Source organism: Sarcophilus harrisii, chromosome 3 (assembly GCF_902635505.1).
Source record: "Sarcophilus harrisii chromosome 3, mSarHar1.11, whole genome shotgun sequence".
In the NCBI taxonomy this organism is placed as follows: domain Eukaryota; kingdom Metazoa; phylum Chordata; class Mammalia; order Dasyuromorphia; family Dasyuridae; genus Sarcophilus; species Sarcophilus harrisii.
In genome coordinates, this window is record NC_045428.1 from 583,110,329 (window position 1) to 583,133,038 (window position 22,710).

Consider the following 22,710-nt stretch of genomic DNA (forward strand, 5'->3'; position numbering starts at 1 on the left):
AAATATATCAATGACTTCATGATCTCACTTATATAGACATTCCCTTGGCGAGTGCAGATCACAGTTCAGCCACACTTTAGCTTGTATGACTCTTGTCCATGAATCCACACAAATCCTCAATGGAGTTCCACCCAACATCCTGGAGGCTTCTATGATGAGAGGGGAGTCTATAAGTTTGGGGAAGGGGCTTCCCCTAAATATCTTGAAATTTCAAAGATTCTTATGGAGGATTCCACCAATCCATCAGTAATCTTTCTTACCACATGCCCAAAGGGATAACACAAAAGTTGCAACATTTCCCATGATTCATGAGGACCTCTCTCACAAAAATCCATGGTTACTTTCTGTTCCTCATGATTTCACTTATCAACCAATAGATTCCTGGACAGACTTCAGTTATCCAAATCTACCCTGGAATCCATAGAAATATGCCATCAGAAAGATATCTGAGAGTGGATCACAACATAATTTTTTTACCTTTTTTGTTGGTGTTTGCTTGCTTTTTAATTTTTTCTCATTTTTTCCCTTTTTGAGCTGATTTTTCTTGTATGATATCAGCATGATAATTGTGGAAATATGTTCAGAAGAATTACACATGTTTGACCTATATTGGATCACTTGCTGTCTAGGAGAGGGATTGGGGGAAGAAAGGGAGAAAAATTTGGAACACAAAGTTTTGCAGGGGTAAATGTTGAAAATTATATTTTGAAAATAATAAGCTATTGTTTTTAAAAGAAAAATATCTGAAGTCTAGAGAATCTGATTGATTTGTGCAACATCACTAAGAGTAAAGAGCTATTCTGGATTTCCTCACTCCTAAACTTCATACATTAAACTAACTTCATGTCATTTTTGTCTTCCTCCACTCCAACCCTATATATAGATAACACAGAGACGCGTTTGCCCCACTTCAAGAAAATCCTGAGAAGACATTTTCAAAACTGGAAAAGACATATTACAAGGAATTCTTTGCTTAAAAATTAATTCTGGACTAATGATAATCAAAAACTTGAGTTCTATTCCTAATTAGGCTAATAATAACAATAATAATAATAATAAAAAGCTAGCACTAAGACTAAAAGATTAAGTGGCTTATCCAGGATCACACAATTAGTAAGTATCTTGGGCTGAACTTGAATTCAGGTCTTCAACGACTTGACTACCCTCAGCTATTTACCTTTTACTTCCCTGAAATCTCCTCCTCCACCAGCTCATTGTCCCTAAAATAACATCCACCCTGATTGTCCTAAAGATAACATCCAACCTGATATGCAGCGTATGGGAGAATAGAAAGAAAATTTTTCATTCAGACACAGCTCCTCTAGGGTTTGAGTTCAATGGTAGCCAGATTTCCAGTTAGCTGTCTCTACCTTAGGTCGTCATGACTATATATGAAGTGGAGAAGGAGACTCTGAGATGTCTCCTCAAATGCACCTTTCTGTGGTTAGAAGAATACCATTTCTTCAGGGTAACTGTCTTTTGGAAAGCTAAAGGCAAAATCTCCTGTGCCCAGTGTTCCCCAAAATAAACCATTATCACAGAATTCAAGAGGGGAAAAAGTAGAGAATTTTTCCTGATTCTATACTTGATTTTTTTTTTTTTAGCTTGAAAAGCTGTCTACTAAATGTCTCTTCACAAACCATTACATTTAGACTTGAACTCTTTACCTTCTAGCTCTGACCTTTTTTAGCCTGGCCGTAAAAGCCTACTGCCCATCTCTCCATAAATTTACCACCTCATAAACCTCTGTTACTGCTCCCCAACAATGCCCTTCAGCAACATAATGTTCCAGAGTGGATCTCTGCTCCAAGTGACTAAATGGCTGTGTTCCAGACTGAAGGGTGGGGAAAGTCAATATTTTTTTTGGAGGTGGAGGGGTGGGTGTACTTTTAAAGTGTGTAGAATTAAGTCCCCTTCCAGGAGAAAGAAAAAAGAAGTCAAATTGAGTATTTTTAATAAGAATAAAATACCGACTTAACAATTCCAACTTGCATCCTTTAAGAAAATAGAATTTCAAGCAGACAATAAATTGGGGAGAAAAGTGGGGAGAGAGAGAGAGAGAGAGAGAGAGAGAGAGAGAGAGAGAGAGAGAGAGAAGCAAGGAGATTTGGCTCATTTTATATTATGATGAATTCAAGATAATTTCAAGGGCTTAAAAAGGGCCTCAGTGCTCATCCGGATGGGAGGATTTACTTCATTTGGATAACTGGGTTATGAGAATCAGAATAACTTATTCGGTCACCTTCTCACCCATGTCTGCTCAGACAAAAAGATCCCACTGAGGCACAGACATTGCCAAATGAGTTATGGAGATAAGAAGGTAAAAAGTTCACCCCCGTTGCTAGAGGTCCCTCCGAGGGTCACAGCATGGCCAGAAACTGAGTCCAGTGGGAAACCCGATTTCCAAAATAAAGGTCTATTGGAATCAACCTAGTCAGAGGAGACTGGTCCTCCCCTCTGCAGATAGCTATGTCTAAAGATTTCATCTCCAGTTAGCCGCGGAGCCGAATGGGGATAGGATTTCATCACACTTGGCAGGACCCCACAAGTATTTTCTTTTAACTCTCACAGTTCAGCAATGGTGAAGAAGGTGGCTCCCAAGTCCCTACGTTAGAGCCTCAGCCCAAATTCAAAATCTGTGACGGCGTTGCCAGCTCAGAAATAAGTGACAGCATTTCTCAAGCATGCATTTTGACCAAGAAAAATCCAATAGTCATTCTCACATTGAGAAAATAGCCCTTAATGGGAATTTGATTACAAAAAGTCAATCCACTAATGCAAACAGGACTATATTACTCTTCCCAGTGGGGATCTGAATAAGAAGTATCTGGATGAGGCTTTTTTTGATTTATTCTAGAATTCTTTCTTAACCAATAGGAATCTTGACATTTTTTTTTTTTTACCATAAAGGAAAATCCAAAATGAGAGAGAATCCTCTCCTCCTGCTTAAGGAAACAGAGCAACAGCTGGATGAAAAGTCTGTTCTACTTCTTAATTACTAAAACCACCCAGAATCTACTATTCCTGCGGGACCTTTTCCATTAGAGAGGTATCTCTCTGTCCATGTGAGCCAATGTGTTGTGTTGGGGTTAACAGTCTACCAAACGTTGGACAGATTATTGGACAGACCTGGGATGGTACTGGTTCTGAATTTAATAGCTGATTTATTTAACTGATGGCTTCTCCTACATACAAAGTGATTAGCCAGCCCTATTGTTGAATTTCCAGTCATAAATGATGACATACACACTCATTTGTTTCCAAAATTAATGGAAGATATTTTAAAATCCACACATGTACTTATGTGTATATATACACATATACATGTAAATATATATGTATTTACACATAGAGACCTGCATTATATACCTACAGATATATTCCTTTGAATGCGCTAGGATTTCTAAAGGAGACAGGTTGCTAAAACCATATCTGTTTTATATATCCATTCATATATATTGTACACACATATATATATGTATATGTATGTGTTCCTTTCAGTATACTTGCAAATCTATTGGAACCAGTTTATAAAGTAAAATATTTTGTTCTGTGGTTATATGCTTAATTAGGTATATGTATATGGGCATATTATATAGATGGATGGATATAGATCACTGATATATCTATTTAAATAAAAAAGCATTATCCATACATCAATATAGCAATAATGACTATAAAATAGTCAATAGCCACCACGTTCCAAAGAAGGAAAACCCCTCTTCAGTTCGGATGAATCCAGGTCACGCAGCAAATGATTCCCCTAGCTGCTCAATTCCCTAAACTGAAATATACCCTATAAATACACCTAAATCTTGGTTTTGTTGACGCACATAGACAAGTCAGGTTTCCTTTACCTGCACCCTGTCTGCCTGAGATATGCACAAGTAATGTCCGGCACAAATGTGGCCCTGGGGCTTACAGAATCAAAACCACTTAGAATCAGAACAATCGTACCACATGGTGACACATCAGAGGAAGATCTCCTACCTTTTTGATGCAGCCTTCTTGAGACACCACATCAGAATCAGTCAGTACTTCCTGGAAAATGATTATGAAAAAGAATATTAGTTCCCAATTGATGAAAGAATAAGAACAATTTTCAGATGACAAAATTAAAGTCATCTACAATTATATGAAAAAATGCTCTACATTACTACTGATTAGAGAAATATAAATTAAAACAAATCTGAGGTACCACCTCACACCTCTAAGATTGACTAAGATAACAGGAAAATATAATGAAAAATGTTGGAGGGGATGTGGGAAAACTGGGACACTGATACATCGTCAGTGGAGTTGTGAAATGATCCAACCTTTCTGGAGAGCAATCTGGAACTATGTCCAAAGGGCCATAAAACTGGGCAAACCCTTTGCCCCAGCAGTGTCATCACTGGATCTGTATCCCAAGGAAATCTTAAAGGAGGAAAATGAACCCACATGTGCAAAAATGTTTGCAGCCGCTCTTTTTGTCGTGGCAAGGAATTGGAAAAGGAGTGGATGTGCATCAATTGGGGAATGACTAAATAAGTCATGGTACATGAAGGTAATGGAATATTATTGTCCTATAAAAATGATGAACAAGCTGATTATAGAAAGGTCTGGAAAGATTTATATGAACTGATAGTGAGCAAAAGAAGCAGAACCAGGAATACATTGTACACAGTAACAGCAAGATTGTGTGCTGATCAATTATGAAAGACTTAGTTCTTCTTAGTATTTCAGTGAAACAAGGCAATCCCAATAAACTTTGGACAGAAAATGTGATCTGTATCCAAAAAAAATTTTTTTTTGGAGACTGGATGTAAATCATCACATGCTATGTTCAATTTTTTTCTGTTTTTTTTCCCCTCTTTTGTGGTTTTCCCTTTTGTTCCAATTTTTCTCCCCTAGCATGATTCATGAAGTAATGTGTATTGAAAATTAAATTTATTTGGAAAAAAGAAAAAAGAATATTAATTTGGGATTCAGTTACTAATAACGCATAAAGCCTTTAACATGCCATCTAGGAAATGAATCTTTTGCTTTATGGCTAGAGGACAAACTTCCAAGGTTGCTATAGGGGTAGATAGATAGATAGACAGACAGAGAGAAAGTTAAACATACACATAGACAGACAGACAGACATATGCTATAGATGGATTTAGAGTGGATTTGGGTTGATCCTAATTAGGTCTGTGAACCTGCCCAAGTTGCTTAACATTTCTGTTAACACCCTTGGTGTGGTTCAGTAGAAAATGCACTGGAGTCATCCCCAGGATCCAAAATGGATTCTGTCACCGTTAGCTGCATGACCTTGGACAGGTCACTTTCTTCATTCATTACGTGCATATATTTTGTATAAACTCATAAGGTATATAAACTCAGAATCATGTTTCTTTGTGATTGAAACAAGTGCTAAATTATATTGAGACACTAGTGAAAATCAGTATATAAGCTTTTGTTTTTCTCATTCAGCTTTGCAGATCCCCTAAAACCTATATCCAGACCCCTTGAGGGGGTATCCATCAACCCCAAGGTTAAGAACTCTTAAAAGAGTGTAAACTCCATGAGACTAGAGGCTAGTTTGTTTTATTTTTTTTTCTGTGTCCTAAGCACCTCCCTTAGTGCCTGTCGGATAGTAGGCCCTTAATAAATGTTTTTTTGATCAACTGATTAAACTCTTTGTGACTCCATTTCCATATGTAATGTAAGTTAGTTAAACAATATTACTTTGAATGTACTTTTTAGGGTAGATTAGAACTTCAGGGTGAGAGTCCATTAAAAGTAATTAAGAAGAACTCTGGCTGAATCTCTGTTTTTGATCATCTCTAACTAGAAAAATGCCATTTCAGGCTTAATTCTGCAGCTAAAATGGGACATCCTGTAGCTCAGACGTTCTTATTATTAATAACTAAATCATTTATGTTAATAATTATAATTAATAATGATAACTAATATTTACTTTAAAGCTTACAAAACCTTTCACACATAATCTCATTTGAATCTCACAATACTTTGGGGAGAGAGGGGAATTATCACGATCATTTTGCAGATGAGGAAACTGAGGCTTAGGAGATTGAAGTAATTAGCTTGAGGATCATACTTCTAACAAGTGCCAGAGACAGGATTAGAACCCAAGTTATCCTGGCATTTAAGTGCAGTGCTCTATCCTGCACCCTACACTGCCTATGCAAGCCACCACTACCAACGCACTCCAAAAGTGGATTGGTACATTTCTGTGATGGGCAAATCCAATTTATACAGTTAATTTGTCAGTTTGTTTAGCTTATAAAACACTTTCAGGCCCATTTGGATTAAAGGTGTTATGTATACACATAGACACACATACGCATAAATTGTCAAGTTGTTACCATAAGAATGAAAACCAGGTCTTGAAACTAAGATTAAGAAAACAAAATGAGAAACTCCTGGCAAATTCAGGGGTCCTTCTTCTTTTTTTCCCTCCCCTGAAAACCACATTTTTAAAAGAGGCAGCCAATACCCACAGAGGCCAGGTGAAAGAGTCCCAAAGACCAAATTCCAAAATGTCGTCTAATTGGTCTTAGCTCAGCTGTAATAACAATAAGTCATATTTTAAATGTTAAGAATTCTAACCAATTTGGTATTTTATGTTTCTTTTAATAGATCCCGAAATTGCGGTTTGGAAAGTCTCTGAAAGCAAACAGAGAATGAAAGGTGAACACCCCGAGCAGTGAAACAGGAACGTTTTCTGCAGGGAAAACAGCAAGAGATGAAGGAGGTTAAGTAGTTCATAATAAACTATTCCACGCGATTTTTATTGGTCAGCCTCGGTGGAGGTGGGTGGTGGGGCTGCTGAGGCTTTAGAGACAAAACCAGACCCACCAAGTCCAAGGAGTCTTAATCCTGCTAGCTACCTCCTCAACCCTGCCTCCTGGCCCCCGCCCAGATCACTGCACTTGAGCAAGCTGTCTCAATTCTTATTTTTGAAATAAAAAGGCAGGGAGTCCTGGCTGGATGCTTGCTAAATTCCTGGGCTTCTGCAAGGAGAATGAGCCTGGCCACCTGGCCTGTCAGAGAACCCTGCCCATTGTGGCTGATGCTGGAACCTGGCTACGGCTCCATCAAGGGCCGGAGAAATGGTCGTTACTTGGGAAGACCCCAGAGGAATATTAATTAAGGCAGAAGTTGAAAAACTTTCATACTGAACCTTTTAACCCAGTATCCTAAGACATGGCAGTAACTGGTGTAAGTAACTGGTGAGGGTAAAAACCAGAACAGATCATGTGGATGGAACTATGGGAAAGCTGGCACACTATTTAGAGTATTGGTGGAATTATGAATTGATGCAGCCATAGGAGGTAAAAATAGAATTATGTGAGCAGAGTGACCAAGTGACCTGTACACTTGACTCAAAGATCTCACTCATGGTTTTATATATATATATATATATATATATATATATATATATATATATTTCTAAAGGAAGGGAGTTCATCTATATGAAGGGGCAGCTGGGAGGCCCAGTGGACAGAATACCAGACTGGAATTAAGAAAACTTATTATCCTGAATTCAAATCTGGCCTCAAACGCTTCCTAGCTGTGTGACTCTGGGCAAGTCACTTCACCCTGATTGCCTCAGTTTCCCCATCTGTCCAATGAGCTGCAGAAGAAAATGGCGAACCACTCCAGTATCTCTGAGAAGAAAATCCCACATGAAGCTGGACGTGACCGAAAAAACAAGAGAGACAAAAACCCTACTGTTTCATGTAATTTGGAGACTATGAGTGTCTTATTATTTTTATTAATGATAATTAATGTCATTTTAATAATATATCACATCATTATAAAATAATGATAATGATAATCACGGATTAAGGAGCTAGATCATGGAGGGATTTGGAGAATCATGAGGAGATTTATATAAATGGACACAGAAGGCTATAAACAGAACAAAGAGAAGAGCTCAGTGGCCATCTGATCTAACTCCTTCAATTTCTCCAAGTTCCATAATGATGACAATCATATATATTAAAATAACATCATAATTGAGCCAAACTATAATTAGTCATCTTGAACCCGGAGAATAAATAATGAAAGTAGAAAAGTGAGGAACTAAGGGTGAAGAATACTGTCACTGAATTTGCTTAATTGTTTTCTTTTACCACAAGGGGAGATTTCAGTGCTGGAACGAATGAAGACATGTGTGGGTTCTATCCAGACAGGATAGGAATACAATTTATTTTTTTAAAAAATGAATAATAATTGGCGATGATGGGAGCCAGTATCCCCCCCAAAAATCCCTTTAATCTAGATGAAGCAAAGAGAGAAAGAGCCATGATTTCTAGATATCATCCCCGGACCCCATGAACAGCTTGAGTCACAGAAACAAGTGGTTGTTAGAAATCCCCAAGGGGGCTGCAATGCAGCATTCTGAAGCCTCTCAGGAAACTAAACAGAGATACAAAGGGAGAGCATTCATTAGAAAGAATTCTCTTGTTTGAGGACTCTCACTCGGGCCTTGCCCCGTGCCCTTTGCAATGCCATGGAAGAATGGAATGCAGGGCTGAACATCTCATCCCACAGCCCGGCCGCTGCCTCAGATACTTTCCGCCATTATGCAGTTTTGTACCATATATAGTTTTTAACCTGACACATTGCTTTCAGTCAAGAGAAAGTAATCATTCCATTAGGAACTATAGAAAGAAAGACCTATGGCTTTCAAAGAGCTGCTTGGAGATCAGTGATCTCCAATTATACAGGAACTCAATTGAATCTTGTTTTCTGGACTCCCTCCAAAAAAAAAAAAACCGACCCAACATTCTCCACAAAAGCCACACCCCCAACAAGTGGCCAGAGTATCTCATTTGGTCCGGGGCATGGGAATGAATAAAAAAACCTTTGCAAAGCCTCAAATGACAATATACTAAACATTTCAAGGGACACCATGTGAATCTTTTTGAGACACAGTTTACAAGCTGGCATGCCCCAGCTGTAGCTAACCCCAAACTGATTACATTACTCAGGCAGATCACAAAGAGCTTACATAAATAGTAATGTTACCCATTTATTGCATGAGCCCAGATAAACCGTCATGGGGACTGGGGGGAGGCAGAGAAAAGATCGAAGAACTCGATGGGTTTGAATAATAATCATTGCTAGTATATGTTTATATATCTATCTCTATTGCTCTCTCTAATTTCTCTTTCTTCATCCAGATATTCATTTATCTATTTTTCTCTCTAGACTTTTTATCTATCCATCCATGTATCTATCTGTCTAATTTTTTCTTATCTATCCATTCATATAACTATCATCCATGTATTTATCTGTGTGATTTTTCTTATTTGTGTATCCATATATATATCTATTATCCATGCATTTATCTGTGTAATTTTTTCTTATTTTTCTATCCATCCATATATCCATTTTTTTCTTATTTGTCTTTTCATTCATATATCTATTTAATTTTTCTTATTTGTCTATCTATTCATGTATCTATAATTTTTTCTTATTTATCTAATTTTTCTTGTCTATTCATTCATTTATCAATCCAATCATATATCATATGTCTATTTATCTAACTAGTTAGCTATGGTTTGCAAAGCACTTTACATGTTATCTCATTCAATTCTCATAGCAACCCTAGGAAGAAAGTGTTATTATTAAGATTATTCCCATATTACAGATGCGGAAGAAGAGTTTCAGAGTGACCTATTCCTAGAATCATCCAGCTAGGAAGAATCTGCAGCAGTCATTCTTGGGGATTCCTAACTCCAAGTCTAGCAGTTTTAATACATTTCTGCCTCCTCCTCCAAACAAACATCTCTAGCTCTTCTCACAGCTTCCTTCAAAAACTCTTTCTTGATCCTCCCCCCCAGTTCTTATTCCGCTCACCTGCCACCACCTGCAACACTAGGAAAGTTTTCTGTACTCTAATCCACATTGGCTAATCTGTGATCGTGTTCAATCCTTGATAACAGAATGCAAACTCTGTCTTTGTAGACCCCTTTCTTAGTTCAGCGCCTGACATACAACATCATCCTTAATGATTTATTTGTGTAATTTTTTCTTATTTGTCTATCCATTCATATATCTAATTTTTTCTTATTTATCTATTCATTCATATATCTATTTAATTTTTTCCTATTTGTCTATCTATTCATGTATCTATCTAATTTTTTCTTATTTATCTATATATCTATCCTCTGTATTTATCTATTTTTTTTCTTATTTGTCTATTCATTCATTTATTAATCCATCCACGTATCATGGTTGGATTCGTATTGAGAGATTCCTTAAGAGAAATGATTGCTTCTTTGTACCTCTATCCCTAACATTTAGAACCATGTCCAATTCATGCTGGAAACCATCAGTTCATCTTGGTCGTTTTCTGATACACGACTGCTGTCACTCAAACATTTTGTTCTCTGTTTTCTTTCTTGGGACGGTCTCTTCCAGACAGCCCCTGGAAAGGTATAAAGTCAGCTGAGCATGCTGACTTATCCAACCGGTGGTTGCTACTTCCAGATTGGCTTAGTCTCCACGGCAAACAGAACACAGGCAGTTCCAGTGCTGGATCTACACCGGCTCTCGTAGGGAATGCCTTGAATCCAGATGGAATAGAATGATCAACCCAATGGAACGAGCACCTTATGCCCCTGAGCGAGGAATCGGCCAGCCTGGCCGAATTTATGCTGCTGCTTTCTTTCCTTGATTGAGTCTTCCCGTAAATTTGGGAATTTCTAGCAGAGAGGCAATGTAGCATGGTGGAAAGAATATTGGATCTGGAGTCCAACATTGTCCTGGTACAGACAAGTCATAAACTTTCCCATCTGTAAACCGTGTAGATTGATCAATGTTTTCTGAGTTCTCTTCCAATTTGAGATCTAAGATCTCAGAGCCACTTAATCATGATGGACCTCAGTTTCCCCATCTCTAAAATGAAGGGATGGAACTAAATGGTCTCTAAAGTCCTTTCCACTTCTAAATCTAAGATCCCCCAGGATCCTGTGGCTCTATGAACTCAGGAGTTTCACGCTTATAATTGTTCTGGGGAGAAAAATGAAAGTTCCCAATTTAGCAACTTCTTCCCCAGGTTATTTCCAGGATTGAATTAAGATATATTCTTTCTAGACCTTAAAGCCCTGGCTGTCATCGCCTTGTCCAGCTTTCTCATTTTGGTGGTGAAGAAATTAAGGCAGAGAGAATAAGCTGTCTAAGGTCACACAGCCTGGCTCCATCAAGATCATCTAGTGAATTGAGAGGTGGGACCAGGACTAGAATCCAGGTTTCAGTGCTTTCCAGTCCACCATAGCCAGAGGGCACGGAGGCATGAAATAGCCTGAGAATGGAAAGTTTCTGAGGCTGTTTTTTCCTCATCTCTCAGTGATCATCTTTTCCTTTCAAAAGGCCACTTTCTATTCTTGTGGGAGATGAGTCAGGCTCCAGGCTCCCTCTATTCTGATGTGAGAATTGCATAGATCATTGCCGGCTGGAGAGAAGGTCAGTGGTGTTCTCTATGCATTGATCAAAACAAAGGGCTTGTCTGTCATGAGCAGCCAGCTTTTTTCTTCAATTCAAATAAAATATCTTCTTCTTTTTCTTCCTTTTTTTTTTTCATCCACAGGCCCACACAATCCGCCCAGCTCCTTCCCTGCCTGACAACAGGCTGGGCTCATCCTCAGGGGGCCAACCCACAGGGCACAGTGCCCGGGATGGCTCAGGGCCCTCTGGTTCCCTGGGGCTAACAGGGATGAACAAGGGTTATATCTCACTGTCTTTTGGACAAATATTCAGAATGATGACAAGATTAGCCCTGTGTCTCTCTGATGCTGAAAGTTAGAGACATGTGGATCTGACTCAGTTTCTTCATCTAATAAAGTATCATTATATTGAATATTACATATAATTAATTAAGCCTGATATGAAATATAACATTATATCCAATATTTATGAAATATAATTACATATAATTAATACTATAAAATATAATCATATTATAATTAACACAATATAAAAATATAAAATGGAATATAATTACACATAATTAACAATACAAAATATAATCACATATATAATTAACACAACATAAGATATAAATGGAATATAATTACATATAATCAACAATATAAAATATGTTATATATAATTAATATAATATAAAGTATAAAATGGAATATAATTATATATAATTAACATAATATAAAATATAATTATAAGATATATAAATAGCATAATATAAAAATTAATACAGCCTATAGTTTTTCTTTAGTTTGTTTCCTCGGTTATTAATTAGCCACCTTAATGGTAATAGCCAGAGTTACAGGATAACCCTGGGTAGATTTGAAACCAAAAGGATTTGGGTTTCCATTCCGATTCCCATTCCCAATTCTAATTCTGGACTTTATTTCCTTTCTCTGCAAAAAATGGAGGTCCTGGACAAAGTGATCGTTCAAGTTCCTATCAAGCCCAAATCCATGATTCCATGATCCTTAGAAACTCTTCCAGGCCCCTGGCAAAAGCATCTTTCTGAAGAAATTGCTCCCTATCTAAATAGAAATGACTTAAGTTTTTCATAATTATTACATCAAAAAAGAATAAATTGACCATGATTTATCCTGTAATCTTCTAATAATGGGAGTAACAATAACATAATAGATACTACCCAGGATCACGTAGTTTGGAAATATTTGAACCTGGATTTGAATTCAGGCCTTCCTGCCTCGAGCCCTGGCATGCTATCCACTGAGCCACCTACCCACCCTACGCCATGTTACTTCTTCCCAACAAAACGAAGTCACAGAACCATGGAAAGATTTATAAAACTGATGCAGAATAAAGTAAGCAGAATCAGTGCAACAATAGACGCACCCAAATACCAAGAAGAACAAAAAAGCAAAGGAAACCCAATGTTGCCAAAGTATGAAGACCAAATTCAAGCCCAGAGAAGAGCTATGAGGTAAAACTACCTATCACTTCTTCATAGAGGTGGAAGAAGATGAATGTGGGGCATTGCATGTAATAATAGAATTTTCTGATATACTGGCTTATTTCGCTAAGCTGCTTTAAAAAAACACCTTTTAAAATTTTGTCAGAATATGTATACATGTATATTTGTATAACATATATAACGTATATATTTGTATAACACACATATAACATGTATGTATATATTTATATATTTGTATAACATACATATATGTATACATATAACAACAAATTTTTAAAAGGTTTATATATATAAATATATATATATATATATATATATATATATACATCTATTGGGTTTAACATATTTTAACATGTTTAACATATATTGGATAACTTGCCATCTAGGAGAGAGTTTGGGGGGAAGTGGGGAAATTTGGAACACAAGGCTATGCAAGGGTCAATGTTGAAAATTTATCTATGCATATGTTTTGAAAATAATAAGTTTTAATAAAGAGGAAATAAATTGAAAGAAAAAAAACAAATACTAAAACAAAAAATAGAAATAATTAGACCAGTAAAAAAAACATTGTTGTTTTAAGGGATGGGTCTCAGAAAAGAGAGTTGGAAACATGGATAATGAAAAAATAAAAGATAATAAGAAATAAAATATTTTTTAAAAATAAGCTTACGATTTTTTAAATCTCATTGTACACAGGAGATTTTCAAGAACTAACTATCTTCAAGTACCTGGGGCAGGGGTGGTGGTGGGGAAATAGTTTGGAAACTTAAAATTGAACCAAAAAAGAAAAAAAAAGTATCTAGATGGAGGAGTCATTTTAATAGCCTATTTGAGTTATGGTGTGCTAGTTACTATCCTGGGCACCCCCAGTATACCGGTGGCCTGAGAATCTCTTGTGTACATATCTTTGAGTTTTCTCACCTAGCAGTGACCTCTGGTGAAAAAACACTTGCTCTCCTCAAATGCATACACATACATACACACACATACCATACACCCCTGCTTCTGTACCGTCTCTGTTTCAACTTCAAACCAGGCAAATGTGGTTTGTTTTCTAAAATACCACTTCACGATCTCTAGCTAAACCCCCTGGCACCAGGACTGGCCAGCTTGCCATTTGCTGGTAAAGACTATTAATGCTTTAAAATCTCCCATATTGTCAGAAGTATACATTATATGTAATACCATATATTATGTTATATTATTAATTATAATTATAATATATTGATTATATTATATATTATAATATTAATTATAATATATTATTATGTTATAATATAGAACAAAATATATAATATACCATCCATATAATATTATACATAGTGAGTATGTATATATGCTATATAATATATATGTTGGTTATGCTTTCAATAAGAAAAAAATCATCTAGCTTGATTCTAATAATAGTTAATAGTTAATGCTTAGATAGCTCTTAAAGATTGCCAAAGCTCTCTGTCTGGGAGACGGAGTAGAGTATATGGAACAGCAAAGGAGAGAGTTCCCCCAGAGGATGTCCAGGCTTCCTACCCCCAAAACCATCATGTAAAGGACAATATTCTTCTAGGTCACCAAGTGGCCCAGACAGAAAGGAGGTAAGCTTGTCTCATCAGTGAAGAAAAAGCATTTGTCAAAAGTGAAATCCACCTTTCTCCTTGGTAAGGATGGCAGATTGCAAAATATATTGGCCCAGAGCATTAATCATTTCTGCCTGGGAACATGAAGAAGTGATGACTAAAAATCAACAGAAAAGCTCATCTCAGGTCAAGCGCTGGCTTCTGCTCCCTATGTGGTCAGACCTTCATTCTACATACCTGGGAATCTCTTACATTTGGCTAGAAGCTGATCCAAGAAATAGGTTTTCTGTAGGATTAACTGTCTCCCTGTAACCATACTTCACGAAGCTATTTTTCAAACTTTTTTTTTATTCATGGAAATACCACATAACTACTTTATGATTGATTTTACTTTTATAGAGGTTGAGATTTTTAAAAAATCGTTAGCTATGTAAAACCACAGTGTGTTCGAATGTAAAGGTCTATCTAATCCAAGCCTTTCATTTTATGAATAAGGAGACTAAGAACCAGCAAGGGGAAAGGGCTTTATGGGATCCCAGAGATGGTCTCAAAGTCCATGTAGCCAAACCCATACCTGAACGGGAAGTCCTCACCCCACATTCCTGGGTTTCAAATTCCGGATGATGACCTCCAGGAAGGGACAAACCATTCCCACCCAAAGCATCATACTCTCTTTTCAGACATCTCTATTTGAAAATTGTCCTTACCTTAAAGCAAAAATCTGTTACTCTACTTCCTAATTCTGCCCTTTGTGGCCATGTCAACTCTCCAAATACTACATCTCCTTTTCTCCAGGAAAATCATCCTAAGACTTATTCGTGGTCTCTTGTTTGTCCAATCAAAGCAAGGTAACTAATGAATAGTCTTCTAACACAAATTATATGTGTGTTCTCTTTTATTGTGAAGAAAGATTTTGTAGTCTTAATATTAAAGAGATGTAACTGGGACTTGAGACATTTCCTTTTAACGATTCAATCCATTCCAATCAAGCAAATGTGAAGGTGGGTTCCATTAAATCAATCTATCAATCAATCATTCTACCTCCACTTAAGAATAATGACCTAACCAGTGGAGAACATCACTAATCAAACAATTGATCAAAGCCTTTACTACATGTAAAAAGTCCTTGAAAGCCACTGGATGAACTAGAGTAGCTTTCATGGGGATTTTTCAAGGTACCCACATTGGTTGAGGAAATTTGGGTCTTCTGTGTTGGTTTTCCATAAATAGAAAGCCAGTTCAAGATCAGAGAGTTCAAGAATCTGGGACTTAGTGATGGAAACCTCTGGGGGAACCTCTAAGAAGGAATTTTTGGGTGTGAGGGCAGCAAAGAGCCTTGGTCTTAGCCTTGTTTTCAGATTTCTCTTATTTCTCTTAGCAGGAAAAGGTCAAAGAGTCCAAAAAAGTTTGAACTTTCTAGCGGCATCCCCAGAACAATTGGTAGCTATATCTATATTGAGACTCAAGGATAGACTGGACATAATGGAGACCGATTTCAGAGTTATAAAAGGAACTTAGTAGGAAGAAAAACTACATAATACCTAGAGAAAATGTCTTGAAGACTTCAACAAAAGGATCTCCAAGGTCTACTTCTGCCATATGTGCTCTCCAAGCTTGGAATTCTACTTGAGGAAGCATATACCACAGATTTTTTTTTGGGGGGAGAGCTGTTTTATATTGTTTGTTCCTATACTATCACCTCAGTAAATATCCCTTTCTAAAAGCTAATTAAGTATGTCTGACTAATTGATATAGCCAACAATCATGGAGAACTACATTAATGGGGGCTCATGAGCTGGATACTGGAGTTTAAAAAAAATAATCTTTAATTTCAAGAAACTTTTCTTTTTTGGCCAGAAACCCTCAAAGATTTACACACACACACACACACACACACACACACACACACGTATACATACATATATATGTCTAAGTAAACACATGAAACATATAGATATGCAAACATATATATGTGCATATAGATAAAACTGGAAACACACCTAAAACACACACATATACACATATATGACATATATGTATATACCCACATAATGAATATATATGTGTAAATCTGTGTGGTTTTTTATATATGTGTGAGTGTTTATATCAATATACTTATCTATTTTACTACACAGAAGAAGCCATTCTCTGCTTCATTTCTTACTAATTTTAAACATTAAATGGGTGTTGCCTCAATCAAACTGAGACCTGTTGAAGACCTTAGCTTAAAAAGGTCAAGGTCTCCCATTTCATCCAGGGCCATCTCCAGCCATCCTGGAGATGGTGGACCAGGTGGCTGTGGAGGTAAAAGTGAGCCTGGTGACTTTGCACAGCCCGTCCCCACTCTGATTCATTTGGATGTTATGGCATCTCCTCCCTATGTCACGATCTTCTTTGAGAACAAAGGACAAGCCACAACAATCCTATTGAAATTATGCTGTTTTCCTTCTCTATATACCAGTTGTCTTCTTTCCTCCCTTGTTTCTCCCTTCTCCAAGGACAGTGTGAGCTCCTTGAGGGAAGGACTTGTTTTAGCTTTTGCATTCCCAGTTCCTAGTACAGAGCCTAGCACAGAGAAAGAATATAATATCTATTTTGACGAATTGAATTAAATGGATCTTTGCAGCCAGGACAGATATCTCTCACCTCCAAAGACTTTCCCGACCATCATTCAGGAGAGCAGCATTCAGAATGTCTGGGTCTGGAGGACAGCTTTATAAAGAGTCTGAGATGTGTCTCATTGTTAGCATTACATGAGACAAGAAAAGCCATTATTCAGGAGGCTGAAATACCATTGCTACCCCAGCAAAGGATTGTTGGTATTGACACAACCTCTCTGGGTCTCAACCAGGAGTGGGATAATATTTATTTAGTTAGGCCATTTATTTAAAAAAAAACATGCAAAACAGTCCATTTGGCCACGTTTGAGTTAGAGAAATGAATTTTTAAAGTGCCTTTTTTAAAACTTTTATAATGATGCAGACAGTTCTCAATTCTTTCCAGTGAAATTTACCAAATGTATGAAGTCTTTTTCTTCTTCCCTAAGAAAAATATTTACATAATCAAGTATAACAAGAAGGAGGACCCTCACCCTAAGATAATACCTTTTCTAAAATGCACATTGCAAATCCACAGCATTTGTATTTACAATATGAAAAGCTACCCAGTTCACTTACTGCCCACCCCCACTTTCAGCTCTTGCTTCAACAGAAACATAGATCTGCCATCTTCTCCCCATTCCAAATTCAGAGTGATTGGAACATTTCTATTTTATTTGGTCACGTTTTGTATTTGTATTTTATTCTTTGATGGATCCCAGATCACTCTTTCTTAGAGCAATTACTAGGTCAGGATAATAATAATAATAATAATAATAATAATAATAATAATAATAATTTCTATCTCCTTCCCCTTTTTAGTTCTGCTGGTGCTTTAGAGTTTCATTAACATTCCATCTTTTAAAGTGAAACAGATCATTATCAAGATAATTCACTCCTCTGTGGGCGTTCCTTACCAAAAGTGAGCTTTAGGGGAATTCTCACTAATTTTCCTATTTAAATTACCTTAATAATTATACACATTTGTGTACATTTTGGTTTCTCCAGAGAGAATGTGAGCTTCTTGTGGGCAGGGAACAATAACAGCTTTATATAGTGGTTAGCAAAGCATCTGACAAATATTATCCCATTTGATCCTTACAACATATCCTGTATGTTATTATTATTATTATCTATTAGTATGTATTATGATTATTCCCTTGCCCCCCTCTTTTTTTGCAGGTAAGGAAAATGTTGTTAAGAGGTTGAGTCGTCTTCCCAGAGTTATGCATGTAAGGAGTATATTATCTAAGGTAGAATTTGGACTTGCAGCACTGTGGATAGAGTGCTTGGGTCAAAGAAAACATGCCTCAGATACTCCCAAGCTATGTGACCCTGCCCAAGTCACTTAACCCCATTTGCCTCATTTTCCTCATGTGTAAAATGAGCTGGAGAAGGAAATGGCAAATCACTTCAAGATTTCTACAAAGAAAACCCCAAATGGGGTCCTGAAGAGTTGGACATGACTGAAGTACAGCAACCACCAACTTCCTGATTCCATGTTCAACACGTCATCTCTACTGTACCGATTCTCAGCTTGAGTGTTGTTGATGTTGAATAAATGTTTGTTCCCGAATTGGAATTATTCATCAATTCTGTGCTTAGTGTGTGGTACATTTCTTGGCCTGGGTTTGTCATCCTAGCTTGAGGCAAAGGGAAAAGTTGGGTACTTGGGACACTGGGGATGTGAAAAAAGCATAAGAAAAACATTAATCTTTGGTTCCATTTGACTCTTAGCTACCAGATAGAAAATGCAATATTCCTTTATTCTTTTATAAAAAAAGCCAGATTGGTAATTAAAAATAATCATATTAATGTTAACAAGTCTATAAGTCATTTAGACTTCATTAGCAGAACAGATCAATAATACTGACTCACGTTCCTAAACCCTACCCTAGTGCAAACAGGAGGGGCCACATTATAAAAATTTAAGATAAAAGAGCTTTAGAAATCGTCTGAGGACATAGTACAGAGGAGAAAACAAAAGCTAAGACAGGCTAAATGATTTGCCAATTTTTTAGGGACCTCTACTTTGAGGAACATTGATACTCTTCTCTTGAGACAGTCATACATTAGGACACAGCATGATATAGTGTATACCACCGAAGGACCTGTGTTCAAATCCCGCTCAGGTGTTTTACTAGCTGTGCGACTAATAATGATAATAAAGTATTTATTCATATATTACTCTAAGGTTTGCTAATCACTGTATAAATAGTGCTCTATCCTCACAATAACCCAGAGAGGTAGGTGCTATTATTTCGCCAAATTTTACAGATGAGGAAACTGAGGCAGACAACGATTAAGTGATTTATTGAGGGTCATATGCTAGTAAGTAAGAATATTCTGACTTAATGTTCAACACTTTTAATTTTCAATTGGGTAGCCTCTCTTTACCCTTTGTCCCCCTTTGTCAAGTAGATTCATTGAATGTCTTGTTGAGTGCCTTTCAGCTCTAAAAGTGTGATCCTTTCCATTCAGTCCCATCACTAATCCCAAGATACCTTCATCTTGCAAAGTAGGTCTGGACTATTCCCATGAGATGAGGCTCCTGGCTAGAGTGTGCAGGAGCCCACAATTCCCCCACTCTCTCATTTAGTCTTACTCCCTACATAAAGTAAAAAGCTTGTAGCATGGCCACAGAACCAAGGCCTGATGTTCCACTGGGGATTTCGAGTGAGTGTTCCCATTATATAATAATAGAGAAACTAACTGGTACCTCAGCTTGCAGTCTCTCCCACTTAATTCATCTTTTCCCCCATAGTCAAAATAGTTTCCCTAGTACATAAGAACCATGTCACTCCCCTACTCAAAAATCTCCTGTGGCTCCTTATTTATGACCCATAGGATAAACTACAAACTCTTTGGCCTGACCTTTAAGGCCTTCATGGTCTCTTTTCCATCAGCCAAACAAAGACTACTGGCTATTTGTAGCCCACTGACTTCAGTCTTTATGTATTCAGGAAAATTGCCTCTCTCACCTTGAATCTTTCTTTCCTTCTAAGATAAGCTGGAGAAGAGAAGGGCCAAATCAGTCTAGTATCTTTGACAAAAAAAATCCCAAATGGGATCATGGAGAGTAGGACAAGAGTGAGACTACAAACTAACCACTGTCTAATTCTAAAGCCCTTATTCTGACCACCATGTCAAGCTACATTTCAGTAAATTGTATTTTCTATTTAAGAAAAAACTCTGGGGTAACAGAAAATTTAGGTCTCATTATTGGAAGCAAATGGACAGTCCAATATGCTCCATGCAAAGAGACATCTCCAGCAAGGTTTTAAGGGGGAAGTACAGGCAACAAGGTCATTCTGGGAGGAGACACTGAATGTGTTAAAGTACAGATCCAGAGAGCAAATAAAAAGAAAATGTACTTGTAAAATATCTAAATGTCAGTATCACTTTTAATGATAGAATCCGCCTCCGTGATTTCGTGATTTAATCCAAGGACGAATACCAGCAAATAGAACCCAAATGGAAGGGAGAACAGGTCATGACTTCCATGAATAGAGGACTTAAGATTTTTTGCCAATACAAATAAAACAGGGGGCTTGATTAGCTTGGGTCACCTTTTCTCTCATCAGCCACTCAGAGGCTGGCATAGGAAGGCAGTGCTTGGGATCTCACTGTATTCAGGACTATATTCTTATCATCTCCTTGAAGTCCAGTGGTACAGATCCCAAAAATATGCACTTAAGAGCTTGGTTAAGTAGCTAAACAAAACTCTCCCAAGAAATATTTTTCATTTGTTTTTCATTTTGTATTCATTTTCTAGATCATCGAGATAGGGACCATCTCTAAAGTGAAGGCTATTTCTAGGTGTTGGCTGCTATTGTGATTGCAATCCTTTCCTCTCTTATTTTTTTTATTTTCCATCCATCTCATAGAATTCCTAATTTCTTTCAAAGCACAGCTACATGAGACAGCCAGGTGGTAATGTAGCCTATTGGACCATGAATTCAAATATAGCCTCAGTTTCTTCAATTATAAAATGGGAATAATAATAACACCTATCTCCAAGGGTTATTTTGAGGTAAAAAAAAATGAGATATTTTTTAAATGCTTTGATAAATTTTTTTTGGTATTGTTTCATTGGGTCATTTCACACTTTTTTGTGACCCTTTGCAAGAAGGTAGAGGTGAAGAGGGAGGTCATGGCAAAGATGCTGGAATGGTTTGCCATTTCCTTCTCCAGCTCATTTTTACAGAAAAGGAAACAAAGAGTTAAGTGTCTAGATTCACACAGCAAGTAAATATCTGAAGTTAGATTTAAACTTCCAAAAATGAATTTTCCTGATTCCTGACATTCACTATACCACCTAACTCCCCTTGAGGTCACATAAGACTCACATAAAATTCATTTGCTAGCATTTAAAGCCCTTTACAAAATGACTCCAGCCTTATTACATGTTACTGCCTTTGTCATACAACAGACTCCAACCAAAATGGCCTTACAGCTCCTCATACTCAATACACCATCTGCAGCCATCTTTACACTAGCTGTCCTCCATGCATTCTCTTTTCCTTTCTATCTCTTAAAATCCCTAGTTTCCTTCAAGATACTCATACTCAAACTCAAGAAACTCAGCTCAAACATCAATTTTTACTTGAAACCTTCTCTGATTCCTCCAGGCACTAGTGCTTCTTCCTTTCCCTCAATTGCCTCAATCTATTCCATATAAACCTATATATGTCAATTTTGTCTCACCCTTCTAGATTTTAAACTTCTTGAAAGTAGAGACTTTCTGTTGTCTTTGTAACCCTAGGATTTTATAATGGGCCTGACACATGATAGATAATGAATAAATCCATGATGGATTAATGGGTAGAAACAAATTCTTCTACACACATACACGTGTACACACATACATTCACATATGTAAGTTTTAAGTCATTTTGAAGCAACATCAACAAGACTTCTTGCCAAACTCTCCCCCAAAGTCTCCCATTTCCCAAAGATTTCTCTAAATCTTATTCTTTTGAACATTTTTATGAAAATGTGCTGTTTGCCTTCCTATGATTGGGCTTGGGTTCAGGCAATGAATCAAGACCTGACAATTCACCTAAAGAGTAGCTAAAGGTTGTACGACACGGGAGACGTGGGTACAGGATCGCGCAGCTTGGCGTGCTCTCATCAGAGAAGATGTTATGCTCTATGAGCAAAGCAGAATTGAATTAGCTCAGAAGAAACTTGAGATTTCAACAAAGTTAGAGAAGCACCCCAAATGTTCCTAGGGACTATTTGTGTTGGACTGTGGCAGAGCATTCTGAGCTCGCATTGGTCTGATCAGCTGCAGTCAGATGCATTGTAACTCGATTCTAACATCTTGATGCCATTTTGATCCCCTTCAAGAATATAGGACAACTAATTAATGGAAAGCAATGATTTCACAGAGGAGAGCACTGGCGGTCAGATAACCCCTTTGTCCAGCCAAGGAGATCCTTGAAGCGTCATTGATATCACAAGTATTAGCATCTTCCCGTCTGGGAACGATTTCCAGTCAAGTTGGGTCACACCATATCTACAGTGTGGCAAAGCTGGAAATCAAGTTGATTCAAGTCAACAAGCATTAATTAATTAATGATTAAGCACTGACTACATTCTGGGCTTCGCCAAGTGCCAGCTTG

At 37.2% G+C, this 22,710-nt stretch overlaps 1 protein-coding gene across 1 annotated transcript in view; it reads right to left on the reverse strand.

Moving 5' to 3' along the window:
- Positions 1–699: 699 nt before the first annotated feature.
- The window catches only part of LOC116422862 (histone-lysine N-methyltransferase PRDM16-like), a 104,641-nt gene continuing 82,630 nt past the window's right edge, over positions 700–22,710 (reverse strand). The window contains exon 2 of the mRNA XM_031962979.1: positions 700–4,041. Within this exon, the coding sequence (XP_031818839.1) occupies positions 3,943–4,041 (99 nt within the window). The 3' untranslated portion in view covers positions 700–3,942. The remainder of the gene's footprint in view (positions 4,042–22,710) is intronic.